The following is a 14,904-nucleotide window of genomic DNA, read 5'->3' as shown; positions in this document are numbered from 1 at the left end:
TTTCATATATGAGCAGCTTCTATATTTCCCTGTGGTGCTCTGCTGCATATCTCACCACCACTTGTAGATGTTCTATCTCAGTGAGTAGCTAGAGGGGTTTCAATCTGCCCAAATCGGTGCACGCACACACGGTGTACGCGCACACATGAGGGATGAATGATGAAAAGAAACGGACACAGATAAAACTGCTCGTGAAACCAGTCAGGCCTCACAGAAGGGAAACAAAAAGACTCTATTTCAGTACTGTATGTTCACAGTCAGATGCACTGTGGGCAGGAGTGTGAAGGGAGCAATGTACTTCTTGGGGTGAAGGGGTGTGTTTTGGGGTGAGGCTGAAGGGTGTTTGTATGCGTGTGTGCGCATGCACATGATGCATAATGTATAACAGTGTGTGTGTATCAGCTTAGGCATGCGTGATGAGAGTTTGTTGTTTGTCTATCCCCACCAGCCTCCGCCAGTGAAATGTGATAGATAGAACAGCCTAGAAGCACGTGTGATGTACTCAGATTACTGTTGAATAGCATGAATAATAGATGGTGAATTTGGGATGATTGAGGTCTACAGCGCTGGAATAGTGCTGTCTCAATCAATAACATCACCGCATGCACAGCCCTCCAGTACTTCTTAAGACAAACAGTAGCTATAACATTGACTGTGAGCACTCTGACAGACAGCATCTCCTGTTAAAGACCATGGGAATGGACTAGAATGAATACCTTATAAAAACCTGTATGAGTATTTCTCTCTGTGTTTGTGTGAGAAAACGCTCTAAATAAGGCTGTGTTCTTATGCATTTATGTGCCAACGCAGTATTCAGGAAAAGGCAGGGAGTTTTCCAAAGACAAAATGATATATTGCCAATGCTATGCTAGAGCATGTTTAAGTTTACAATGCAAGAAGAATATGGTGTGTGTGTGTGGGACTCACTGATCTGTGCCCTATCCCAGGTCTCTATGATGGCGATGGTGCTGATCTGCTGTAACTCATGTCTGGAGAGGTGGGCTGTCAGACACGGGAACACCTTCAGCATCTTATGGATAGAATGGTGCTCCAACTGGGACCGCTCTATAGGGCTGACAGACAGACAGAGACAGACAAAGAAAACAACATTTTTCAAAACTCCCCCCAAAAATGATTTTTGCGCGTGCATGGGAGCACGGACGTGCACACGTGCGCATTAATTGATGATGATCGCTGGGTATTCCTCTACTAATTTGGAGAGATGATGATGACCGGGCAATTAGGATACAGACGTGTCAGTACGTCTGAGCCCAGAAAATGTTAGAACTATCAATCAAACGACCCCTTAAAACTGCCTGGTGTATGTGTGAGTGTTTGTACGCGTGTGTGTATACAGTGGCATGCGAAAGTATTATACTGGAGTGATAGATGTGCAGATGATGATGTGCAATTAGAGATACTGAGGTACAAAAGAGCAAGAGGGCAATTAATAATATGGGGATGAGGTAGTTGGGTGTGCTATTTACAGATTGGCTATGTACAGGTACAGTGATCGGTAAGCTACTGACAGCTGATGCTTAAAGTTAGAGATGAAGATATTTTGCAATTCGTTCCAGTCATTGGCAGCAGAGAACTTGAAGGAAAGGCTACTAAAGAATGTGTTGGCTTTGGGGATGACCAGTGAAATATACCTGCTGGAGCGCGTGCTACAGGTGGGTGTTGCTATGGTGACCAGTGAGCTGAGCTAAAGCGGGGCTTTACCTAGCAAAGACTTATAGATAACCTGGAGCCAGTGGGTTTGGTGACGGATATGTAGTGAGGGCCAGCCAATGAGAGCATACAGGTCGCAGTGGTGGGTAGTATATGGGGCTTTGGTGACAAAACGGATGGCACTGTGATAGACTACATCCAGTTTGCTGAGTAGAGTTATTTTGTAAATGACATCGCCGAAGTGAAGGATCGGTAGGATAGTCATTTTTACGAGGAATTGTTTGGCAGCATGAGTGAAGGAGGCTTTGTTGCAAAATAGAAAGCCGATTCTAGATTTAATTTTGGATTGGAGATGTTTAATATGAGTCTGGAAGGAGAGTTTACAGTCTAACCAGCACCTAGGTATTTGTAGTAGTCCACATATTCTAGGTCAGAACCATCCAGAATAGTGATGCTAGTCGGGCGGGAGGGTGCGGGCAGCAATCGGTTGAAGACCATGCACTTTGTTTTACTAGCATTTAAAAGCAGTTGGAGGCCACGGAAGGAGTGTTGTATGGCATTGAAGCTCGTCTGGAGGTTTGTTAACAGTGTTCAAAGAAGGGCCAGATGTATACAGAATGGTGACGTCTGCGTGGAGGTGGATCAGAGAATCACCAGCAGCAAGAGCGACATCATTGATACATACAGAGAAAAGAGTCGGCCCGAGAATTGAACCCTGTGGCACCCCCATAGAGACTGCCAGAGGTCCGGACAACAGGCCCTCCGATTTGACACACTGAACTATATCTGAGAAGTACCTGGTGAACCAGGCGAGGAAGTCATTTGAGAAGCCAAGGCTATTGCGGTGATTGACAAATCAAGTCAAAAGCCTTGGCCAGGTCAATGAAGACGGCTGCACAGTACTGTCTTTTATCGATGGCTGTTATGATATCGTTTACGACCTTGAGCGTGGCTGAGGTGCACCCATGACCAGACCAGATTGCATAGTGGAGAAGGTACGGTGGGATTCAAAATGGTGGGTGATCTGTTTATTAACTTGGCTTTCAAAGATTTTAGAAAGGCAGGGCAGGATGGATATAGGTCTATAACAGTTTGGGTCTAGAGTGTCTCCCCCTTTGAAGAGGGGGATGACCGTGGCAGCTTTCCAATCATTGTGGATCTCAGACGATATGAAAAAGAGGTTGAATAGGCTAGTAATAGGGGTTGCAACAATTTTGGGGGATAATTTTAGAAAGAGAGGGCCCAGATTGTCTAGCCCAGCTGATTTGTAGGGATCCAGATTTTGCAGCTCTTTCAGAACATCAGCTGTCTGGATTTGGGTGAAGGAGAAGCGGGGGGGCTTGGGCAAGTTGCTGCAGGGGGAGCTGAGATGTTGGCTGGGGTAAGGGTAGCCAGGTGGAAAGCATGGCCAGCCGTAGAAAAATGCTTATTGAAACTTTCGATTATCGTAGATTTATCGGTGGTGACAGTGTTTCCTATCCTCAGTGCAGTGGGCAGCTGGGAGGAGGTGCTTTTATTCTCCATGGGCATTAGAGTGTCCCAAAACATTTGGTAATTAGTACTACAGGATGCAAATTTCTGTGTGAAAAAGCTAGACTTAGCTTTCCTAACTGACTGAGTATATTGGTTCCCTGAAAAGTTGCATATCGCGGGTGCTATTTGATGCTAATGTAGAACGCCACAGGATGTTTTTGTGCTGGTCAAGGGCAGTCAAGTCTGGGGTGAACCAAGGGCTATATCTGTTCTTTGTTCTACATTTTTTAATGGGGCGTGCTTATTTAAGATGGTGAGGAAAGCACTTTTTGAAGAGCAACCTGGCATCTTCTACTGTCGGGATGAGGTCAATATCCTTCCAGGATATCTGAGCCAAGTCGATTAGAAAGGCCTGCTTGCTGAAGTGTTTTAGGGAGCATTTGACAGTGATGAGGGGTGGTCGTTTGACCGCGGACCCATTACGTACACAGGCAATGGAGGCAGTGATCGCTGAGATCCTAGTTGAAGACAGCAGAGGTGTATTTAGAGGGCAAGTTGGTCAGGATGCTATCTAAGAGGGTGCCCATATGGATTTAGGGTTGTACCTGTTAGGTTTCTTGATAAATTGTGTGAGATTGAGGGTATCTAGCTTAGATTGTAGGATGGCCAGGGTGTTAACCATGTCCCAGTTTAGGTCACATAACAGTACGAACTCTGAAGATAGATGGTGGGTGATCAATTCACATATGGTGTCCAGGGCAACGGTGAGAAACTTGCTTCTGGAAAGGTGGATTTTTAAAAGTAGTAGCTCAAATTGTTTGGGCACAGACCTGGAAAGTATGACAGAACTCTGCAGGCTATCTCTATCTTGTCAGAAAATAGTTAATAGTATCCCCAAAGGCAATATGTTGTAGAACCACATTTTTCAGCAATTACAGATGCAAGTCTCTTGAGGTATGTCACTATAAGCTTGGCACATCTAGCCACTGGGATTTTTGCCCATTCTCTTCAAGGCAAAACTGCTCCAGCTCCTTCAAGTTGGATGGGTTCCGCTGGTGTACAGCAATCTTTAAGTCATACCACAGATTCTCAAATTGGATTAAGGTCTGGGCTTTGACTAGGCCATTCCAAGACATTTAAATGTTTCCCCTTAAACCACTTGAGTGTTGCTTTAGCAGTATGCTTAGAGTCATTGTCCTGCTGGAAGGTGAACCTCTGTCCCAGTCTCAAATCTCTGGAAGACAAACAGGTTTCCCTAAAGAATTTTAATGTATTTAGCACCATCCATCATTCCTTCAATTCTGACCAGTTTCCCAGTTCCTGCCGATGAAAAACATCCCCACAGCATGATGCTGCCACCACCATCCTTCACTGTGGGGATGGGGTCCTCGGGGTGATGAGAGGTGTTGGGTTTGCGCCAGACATAGCGTTTTCCTTGATGGCCAAAAACCTACATTTTAGTTTCATCTGACCAGAGGACCTTCTTCCAAATGTTTGGGCAGTCTCCCACATGCCTTTTGGCGAACACCAAACCTGTTTGCTTATTTTTTCCTTTAAGCAATGGCTTTTTTTCTGGCCACTCTTCTATAAAGCCCAGCTCTGTGGAGTGTACAGCTTTAAGTGGTCCTATGGACAGATACTCCAATCTCCGCTGTGGAGCTTTTCAGGGTTATCTTTGGTCTCTTTGTTGCCTCTCTGATTAATGCCCTCCTTGCCTGGTCAATGAGTTTTGGTGGTCGGCCTCTCTGGTCAGGTTTGTTGTGCTGCCATATTCTTTCCCTTTTTCAATAATGGATTTAATGGAGCACCGTGGGATGTTCAAAGTTTTTTTATAACCTAACCCTGATCTGTTCTTCTCCACAACTTTGTCCCTGACCTGTTTGGAGAGCTCCTTGGTCTTCATGGTGTCGCTTGCTTGGTGGTGCCCCTTGGTGTTGCAGACTCTATATACTGAGATCACGTGACAGATCATGTGACACTTAAATTGCACATAGGTGGACTTTATTTAGCAAATTATGTGACTTATGAAGGTAATTGGTTGCACCAGATCTAGATTTAGGGGCTTCACAGCAAAAGGGGGTGAATACATGTGCAAGCACCACTTTTCCGTTTTTTAAATAGTAATTTCTTTCTAGTAGAAAGAAGAGGAAGGGAAGCACTACTAAGGTACATAATAGTCAATTTTGGTAGACAGAAGGTGCACTTAGGTAAAAGGGGTGAATTGGTCATCTAAAAGAAAGGAGGACCAAGGCACTCTATATAATTAATTAAAATTCCTTTATTTGTATGGCGTGTTCAATAGAAACAAAGTTTTAGTGCTATTAGGGCTAAATGGAAAAGATGTTCAAAAGAGGACATGTATTATTTCTTTGTACTCCCTGACGAAGGCCATGCAGCCGAAACGAGTCAGATTTGTAACACTTTGTTTCTATTGAACATGCCATACAAATAAAGGCATTTTAATGAATTATATGAAGTGTGCCTTGGTCCTCCTTTCTTTTTGAATATTTCTTTTTCATTTCACTTCACCAATTTGGACTATTTTGTGTATGTCCATTACATGAAATGCAAATAAAAATACATTTAAATTACAGATTGTAATTCAACAAAATAGGAAAAACGGGAAGTGGGATGAATACTTTTGCAAGGCACTGTATATGGGGCGGCAGGTAGCCTAGTGGTTAGAGTGTTGGGCCTGTAACCGAAAGGTTGCTGCATCAAATCCCCGAACTGACAAGGTAAAAACCTGTCATTCTGCCCCCAAACAATGCAGTTAACCCATTATTCCCCTGGTAGGCCGTCATTGTAAATAAGAATTTGTTCTTAACCTACTTGTCTACTTAAATACAGGTTAAATCATTTTAATTTTTTATTTTTATGTTTAAATATTGTGGTCAGAGAGAGACGGCATGAGTGTGCATAGGAGAGCAGCAGGTAAAAAAAAACAAAGAAACTGTTCCCTCATCTCAGATTCAAGGCAGTCACAACTGAGACGGCCCGCTTTGAGAGAGGAGACCGGGAAGGAAGCGACTTCACCCTCACTCTCCAGAAGGCAATGTTAAGATGGGTGCTATTGTGGTGTCTCCCTACCATGGTTCACATATACTTTGAGTCAGACTGTCTGAACTATGGAGAAACACACAATCTATTGAACGGCCAATGCACAAAAGTATCAAAACGGTGAGAGACAGTTGTGTGATTGAAGATCGCACACATTCAGACGGAGACTTCTGACACCAGTCACTCATCTCTAGCCATACCTGAACTCATCTTCACGACAGTTATAGAACACGTCTAAGATCTGAATTAGGTCCCTTTAGTGCTTAAAAAAGACAAACGTGACAAGCCAGCCAGTCACCTGCTTGCATGTAAAACGGGTCTAGACAATCATTTGCGCCATATCCGTCCTAACGGGTCAGAAGTAATCTCCTTATCCATCCATTAAAATGGGGCAATCTGCAATTGACACATGATATATACCCCTTGATTCTTGAAGAATATAACTTTTATACATGCTTCATGAGCTCACGTCAACTGTCGTTCTCTATCAGAACCCAAAATATAAGCTTGTTTTATTCCAATGTTTGCAAACAATCTACATCTAAACGAACACTGTATATAGCCTCAAAACATAGTTAAAACTATCATTTTAAAATCATGGATGGCAAGTCCTTGTATCCATAGCGGTCTATGCATTTGAGAGTGGTTACAATTTTCCAGCCCCGTTCCTCAGCTTTTTACTAAAACAGAGGCGGGTGATGGCTTTGTTATTGTTTGAAGCTGCTTTAAGTTTTCAAACTGTATAGAAATTGTTCTAAATTTGTCACTGGGAATTCATTGTTCTTGTCCTTTTAAAACGCCTTTTAAATGTGTACATGATACTGCGATGACTTTTCCCTATACGGGAACCATAAAGTCAGTGGTGTAACCCACCCAGCATCCCGAGGGAGTATCCTCTTTGATAGTAACGCGTGACTTATGCTGAGCTCTGGTTAATATCGCAGCAGGCTATTTCAAGGTTCAGCAGGGACGAGCTAATAATTCTAAACACATCACATCTAAATCAATGCATATGCACAAACTGTACAGCGTACACTCAGTATACACTAAGCCCATGGGAAATATCAAGGAACTATGGGCATCTGTATTCCATTTCCTTACCATATAATGATTGCTATAGCAGCTGTGTAGGGGGGAAATATAAATTAATATGGGCGGGGTAGTGGTACTATCTATTCTGTCATTGGGAGAAAGGGGAGAGACTTGCAAGCAAATTACGCTTTGCATGTCGAAGCGGTGCAGCGCTACATTCAACCTCTGACTGTCTTTACAACAGCCCTATAGATGGGATGACCTAGTGTCTGTGTAGGTGGAAGTGGTTCAGTGATCTACACTTGTGTGATGACTAGCCTTGTCTGAGACTTGAAAACTACTGGCATACAGATGTGGTCAAATATATTGGCACCCTTGTAAGATTCACTTTTTCTTCTAAAATAAGTTGAAATTGAAAACACTGAAATTGAGAAATGTCAAAGCCAAACAATGGCCTTGAGTAAATTATAAAAAATTATTATTATTAAAAATAATTTAGTTGTTGGCAATGATTCTCATTTACTGTGCAATTTGACCTCTGGTAAGTTGCAGGTGCCTACAGGGTAAAAAATAGCCATTCAACCAGTTTTGAAAAGAAAAAAACAGAACATTCTGCTCCATTGCAAGAGTTCCAATATATTTGACAACATCTGTAAAAATCTTACCCTCTCTTCCACATCAGCCATTGAGAGTACATACAGCACCCCTCCACCCTGCCTTCTCACTTCCTGGTACCCTTTCCGTGCCCCCAACATGACCTTTGACCCAGAGTTATGCACTTCCTGCTCACTTGACGCTGCATCATCAGACACATCTGAGGTTGGACGTAGGAATGCTTTGGTGTCTGAAATGTGTATACCACTGCCTTCCTTCCACATAATTATCCAGATAAGTCCTTCTAGAGCATCCCACAGCATCTGATTACATATCTTAATTGTTAGCTCGTAGTGATGTCCTTGGAAATTCTAGGGCCAAATTTACTACATATTTACAGTATAGACATTACATCAGTAATTTTTCCCTTTCAACTTAATCCCTTCTAAAAAAACATCAGTCCCTTAAATCGCAATGGTCCTCAGTCATATTCAGGAAAAATCGATTAATTAAACAGTTAACTTGATTTACAACGTAGTAGCTTATAAGATACATGTATAATCAAAAGGTTGAACTATGAGGGTCACTTTGGTAATGTAAACATTTTTACACCACCAATTCCAAGACTTCCAGTTGACATTTCCATATGCTGGTATTAATCATAAATTCCCCAATGATAATAGTAATTGCTATCGCTAATCCCTTTCCATAAGTTTCTAATTAACTGGATGAAGGTTTATCATTGGAAGGACAGGGAAAGACTCATTTGTGTGAATAAGTCATTTCTGCAAACGTGAAGGATTTGTAGCCTCTAACACGCACACAAGGTTCTTTCTCCCACTCTCTCTCACAAACACACAGTGAGGAGCTGAGGAGACAGAAAGTGGTGGTTGTGTAAACAGAGTGGCAGATTAATTTGCAGGGCGCGGGGCTGAGGCAGTGTGTGTGTGTGTGTGTGTGCGCCGAAGGGGGCTGCTGGCTACGCTGTACTAACCGTGGTGCTTAGAGGAGCTGAGAGAAGAGATCCTGTAGAGGACACACCAGAGGGTTTGTGGCTCAGAGAACAGCATGGGGGATTGAGAGGGAGAGAGATGCTCAGCTCAGTTTAGCTCAGGCCTGGAGGGATGCTGACACAGTCCATCCGCTTGCTCCACTCCTGACTCGCATTCTCTTTTTTCAATCTATCTAGCATTTGCGTCAAGCATCGGATCAAGCCGAATCTAAAGCACACATTGTTGTTCAAATAAAACAACAATGTTACTGCCGTGTTGGTAGTTACATGGACTCTTAACAATGTGATGAAACTTTGCTCCTTGCTGAAACAAATTCAGCAGCAGCACACAGAAATAGAATGAATAGAACAGGTTTGGAACCTCTAACCGTGGCAATTTTACTGGTTAAACTCATGGGAACACTCGCAATGGCTGCCTGATATTGTGATGCAATAATTTCCATGATGATGTAGAATTTCCATTCAAATTATGTTAACTGATGTGGCTCATGCAATGGAATGTATTTCTTGTAATGTCAGTTGAGTTCAATCAACAAATCACAGCACATTTTTAGCTCATATTTTACTCCCTGCTTTGCTATGGGTACACTCGCAATGGCCGCCTGTCTGCTCATTATGCCATCATTGACTTGAATCGGAATGACGTTTCTAGTCACAATATTTCTATTGCAGCACATGCAATCAGGAGTGGAAAAGAGGAGAAAATATGTGTAAAAAAACAAAAACATTGCCTTTCGAACGGTTATTACGGTGACCGCAGTCCTTTCACTGGCCAATTACTGTCATCCAAAATTCCATGACCGTCACAGCCCTACTAAGCAGCACATTTAAAATTTCTCACGCTTTATACTAAATTAAAATAGAAAAACACAAATCGTCTACAACAGAGGTACTCAACTACTTTGAGAATGTACGGTCACACAAATTTCCTAAGTGGCAAAGGTCCGGATGGATATTGTCAGTGACTCACCAAAATCAAATGAGGGACCCCTGGTGGTCGTGTCCCTGGGCACGTAAATCTAGACATTTTAACTACACAAATTATATAGGTCAATTAAACTAACCAGCAATATGGCTAACATGGGCTAGTAATTGATCAACTGGACATGTCTGACAGGTTCTAAATAGCTTGAGGGTCTGTCAGTGAATGACATAAGAGGAAAACTGCCCATGCACTTCCAAATGTTGAAATTGCACCTTGTGCATTCTGCTACTCCAACCATCAACAGCAGCAAGTTGAAAGCCCAACGGAGCATTCAACTTGCGGTCCGCCAGTTGAGTATGGCTGGTCTACAAGGTCTTATCAGGACAAACGTTATTACCAAAGTTCAGGAAGCTCAGGAGAGAAGAGACCCTGGCCTGCACTCTCCTTGGCTTACAGGCTTTTAAAGTGTCATCACCATCGAGAGCCTTTAGACAAGACAAAAGTCCTATCAGATCGGTTTCAACACTGGACCCTTGCTTTTAGGAGAGGAGAGGCAGCAAACGCTATTTTTCTTCTCACAAATAACTGTAATCAGCCTTATCTACAGCCTCCTACAGCCTGCTCCGGCCGCTCCATCACCATCTTATCGCCCCACCAAATGCCTTCCTTTCCTCTCACCTATCACCAAAGGACGCTGGGGGAAAATTGCCCCTAAAGCGGACCCAGCCAGTGACATAAATCACAGGGAGAGAAGAGCTTGATAAGAGCTATCTGTCTGGAAGTTAGAGCCACAAGGCACTTTTCTTCAGATGGCCGGCCGGGGCAAAAAAAGAAAAAAATGCTGGCTAGGCTAGCCAACTTAATTCAAATTCAAAGTCCACTTTGAAGATAACAGGGGGGGGGGGACCTTCGAGGTAATCAATTTAAATCAGGAAGACTCAAATCACAGCTCCAATGGCCTCTGTCTCTGTTTCTTTTTTTCTTTTAATCTTTTCAACTGCACTTTTTCCGAAAATGGGAAAGAAAATTATACGGGGGGGGGGACACACACCCTTGTCTTTGACTGAGCATTCACTTCCCATAGGAGAGGGGACGTAGAAAGGCAATGTCTTGGGGACCACAGTGATAAGATTTGTGTTATACAGCAGTTTAGACCTTTATCAGAGATGGCTGATGCCTGCGGCCTGTGCAGAGCAAGGGAGCCAATCAATCTTTGGTTGGAGGGGAGAAGACAAGAGAGCCTTGAACCTTTCTGCCACGGTCTAATTCATTCTGAGGGGAAAACAAAGAGCCTTTGTGAACACATATAGATCACATATATTCTATTAATGTTCACACACATATGTAGCAGATAGGGATCTGTCCAACTCACTCCTCAGCCTGAAGTGTCGCCCCTTGCACAATTATCCTTTACAATGGTGCTGTGACCCGGATCTCAGCTCAACCGCTGGGGTCGCCTTGGAGTGAATTTGGGGTGTGAATGTAGAAGACGGGGATCTCTGAAACTCACTCAGTGAGTGTCGACCCTTACGCAATTATAAATGGCCTTTTCCAATATCCTGATGGGTTGGAAAACTTCACGAGGGTGGTCACGTGTGTTTGCGAGGCAAAGGTCCTGAGTCTCTGTATGAGCCAAATCACGGGGAAGCGGTACTCGCTAAGCAAGCAGCATGACATCCTTTACACATAGTAGGGGTGTAACGGTACATGTATTCATACCGGGGACCACTCTTTGGTTCACACTGTGAACCCGAATGACTACAGAGATATATCAAAAATGAAAACAATAGGCTGGTGGAGGATTTGGACACCCTTGTCGAGTAAATTGAGGTGAAAAAACATTTCAGGCTATTTCCGTTAAAACAACTAGAGCCTATGCCCACGTTGTAATATAAATTCCAATCTTAATTGCCGCATTTCAAACTGCCCTTTCGTGAGGCGCAGCCAGGAACTAGTTCTGTACGATGGCGAGTGGTGGGGTCGATAAACCAGGAGAATTCTCCATCGTTTAAATCTTCAGTTTGGCTACATTTTGTCTTTCCAGTAGATGACAATGGCAATGGACAGAGAGAGCATGTCGCCACTGCTCAACGAGAATACCCTACGTACCCGACGTCGACCCAGTATTCCTACCACCGGAGCAAGACCGAAAGGCAAAAAAACAACACAACTTCGTCTCCTCCCTGCATTCAAGCAACCCATCAAAGTTGATTCTGACAGGGCCAAAGAAATTACAAGAGCGTAATCCCTCCTCTTTCACCAAAGCTGCCAAACTAACCCTGATTCAGAGGACCATCTTACCCATGCTAGATTACGGAGACGTAATCAAAGATCGTACTTTTTGGAGAAATTTCCTCTGGTCTGATAGAACTGTTTGGCCACAATGCCCATCGTTATGCTTGGAGGAAAAAGGGGGAGGATTGCAAGCCGAAGAACACCATCCCAACCGTGAAGCACAGGGGTGGCAGCATCATGTTGTGGGGGTGCTTTGCTGCAGGAGGGTACATGTGCACTCCACAAAATAGATGGCATCATGAGGAAGGAAAATTATGTGGATATATTGGAGCAACATCTCAAGACATCAGTCAGGAAGTTAACCTTTCTAGCGCAGTGGTTCCGCCTCGACAACATGTCGCTGAAAAGGCAGTGCGTGAAATTCAAAAATATTTTTTGGAAATATGGAACTTTCACACATTAACAAGTCCAATACAGCAAATGAAAGATAAACATCTTGTTAATCTACCCATCGTGTCCGATTTCAAAAGTGCTTTACAGAAAAAGCACCACATATGATTATGTTAGGTCATAGCCAAGTCGAAGAAACACACAGCCATTTTTCCAGACAAAGATAGGAGTCACAAAAAGCAGAACTGTAGATAAAATGAATCACTAACCCTTGATGATCTTCATCAGATGACACTCATAGGACATCATGTTACACAATACATGTATGTTTTGTTCGATAATGTGTATATTTATATCCAAAAAGTTTACATTGGCGCCTTACGTGCAGTAATGTTTTGATTCCAATACATCCGGTGATTTTGCAGAAATACTCATAATAAACATTGATAAAAGATACAAGTGTTATTCACAGAATTAAAGATAGACTTCTCCTTAATGCCCACCGATGTATCAATAAAAAAAAAATACTTTATGGAAAAAGCATAATCTGAGAACAGTGCTCAGAACCCAAAACAGCCAGAGGAATATCCGCCATTTTGGAGTCAACAAAGTTAGAAACAACACCATAAATATTCACTTCATCAGAAGGCACTCCCAGGAATCCCAGGTCGACAATAAATGACTGACTTGTTCCATAAAATTCCATGAAGTCCATCATTTATGTCCAAATAGCCACTTGTTGTTAGCGTGTTCAGCCCAGTAATCCATCTTCATGAAGCGCAGCAGGTACTTCATCCAGACAAAAACTCGGAAAGTTCCAAAACATGTCAAACGATGTATGGAATCAATCTTTAGGATGTTTTAAACATAAAACATAAAACATCAATAATGTTCCAACCGGAGAATTCCTTTGTCTTCAGAAAAGCACTGGAACGAGAGGTAACTCTGTCGGGAGCGTGCGTCATGAGACCAAGGCACTCTGCCGGACCACTGACTCAAAGAGGTCTCATGAGCCCCTCCTTTATAGTAGAATCCTCATTCAAGTTTCTAAAGACGGTTGACATCTAGTGGAAGCCGTAGGAAGTGCAAATTTATCCATATCTCTATGGTTATTCGGTTGGCCAAGCTTTGAAAAACTACAAACCTCAGATGTCCCACTTCCTGGTTGGATTTTTCTCAGGTTTTCGCCTGCCAAATGAGTTCTGTTATACTCACAGACATCATTCAAACAGTTTTAGAAAGTTCAGAGTGTTTTCTATCCAATACTAATAATACTATGCATATATTAGCATCTGGGACAGAGTAGGAGGCAGTTCACTCTGGGCATGCTATTCATCCAAAAGTGAAAATGCTGCCACTGTCACGACTTCCGCCGAGGTTGGCTCTCCTGCCCGTTCAGGCGGTGCTCGGCGGTCGTCGTCACCGTCCTACTAGCCACTACCGATCCCTTTTCGTGTATCTGTTGGTTTTGTCTGATTGGTTTCACCTGTGTGTTGTTTAGTTAATTAGTTTCTGTATATAATGTAGGTTGTCCCACCCTTGTTTTGTGCGGGATTGTTTATTTTGTCATTCATTTTCGTCTGTCGGTGTTATTGTGTTTCTTATTCTCCGGTTAGTCTGTTATCCTGTGTTGGATAATTTCACCCTGTGTGTGTTTGTGTTGACCGTGTTTGTTTTGTTCACCGGAGAATAAACTTTATATCGCTATCTGCTCTCTGCGCCTGATTCCACCCACCTTGATTAGACGTGACAGAATCAGCAGGAGCAGCAGCGTCTCCTCTCCCATCGATGGAAGAGAGGGTCCTCCATCATACCAGCGTGCTTCACCGGATTGGTTCTGCTATGGACCAAATGATGGAGAGAATGGATCGATGGGAGAGGAGTGGCCTCCCCACCTCATCTCTAGCAACCCCTTCTCCAGCACCTCCTGTTTCTGCGACCACATCTGGCTCTGGGGCTCTTCGGCTGACACTCCCACGGGAGTTTGACGGATCGGCGGCTGGGTGCCAGGGTTTCCTCCTTCAGCTGGAACTATACCTGGCTACCGTGCGTCCTGCTCCCTCTGGAGAGGAGAGCGTGTGCGCCCTCGTCTCCTGCTCGACTGGCCGAGCCCTCGAGTGGGCCAACGCAGTGTGGAATGGTCCGGACTCGGCTAAGGATAATTACCCAGAGTTCACCCGCCGATTCCGAGCTGTTTTTGACCATCCACCCGAGGGTCGGGCGGCGGGTGAACGGCTGTTTCACCTGCGTCAGGAGACGAGGAGCGTACAGGATTTTGCCCTAGAGTTTAGGACTTTGGCAGCAGGAGCAGGATGGAACGACAGGGCCTTGATTGATCATTTTAGATGTAGTCTCAGTGAGGACGTCCGCAGGGAGCTGGCCTGTCGGGACACCACATTCACAGGTAGGTGTATAGGAGTTGCCATTGGTGCGACTACGGTGGAGAGTCCAGACCAAGTTTCCACCGTGCGCATTCCCTCTGAATATGCCGATTTGGCTATCGCCTTCAGTA

General features: G+C 43.7%; 1 protein-coding gene across 1 annotated transcript in view; it reads right to left on the bottom strand.

The window, feature by feature from the left end:
* cnbd1 (cyclic nucleotide binding domain containing 1) overlaps positions 1-14,904 on the bottom strand; it is a 63,064-nt gene that overhangs the window by 24,775 nt on the left and 23,385 nt on the right. Inside the window, exon 5 of the mRNA XM_020509124.2 lies at positions 928-1,073. Coding sequence (XP_020364713.1) covers positions 928-1,073 — 146 coding nt within the window. The remainder of the gene's footprint in view (positions 1-927; positions 1,074-14,904) is intronic.

Source organism: Oncorhynchus kisutch, linkage group LG18 (assembly GCF_002021735.2).
Source record: "Oncorhynchus kisutch isolate 150728-3 linkage group LG18, Okis_V2, whole genome shotgun sequence".
Taxonomy (NCBI): domain Eukaryota; kingdom Metazoa; phylum Chordata; class Actinopteri; order Salmoniformes; family Salmonidae; genus Oncorhynchus; species Oncorhynchus kisutch.
Note: the sequence above shows the minus strand (reverse complement) of the source record. Positions and strands in the feature narration are given on the sequence as shown.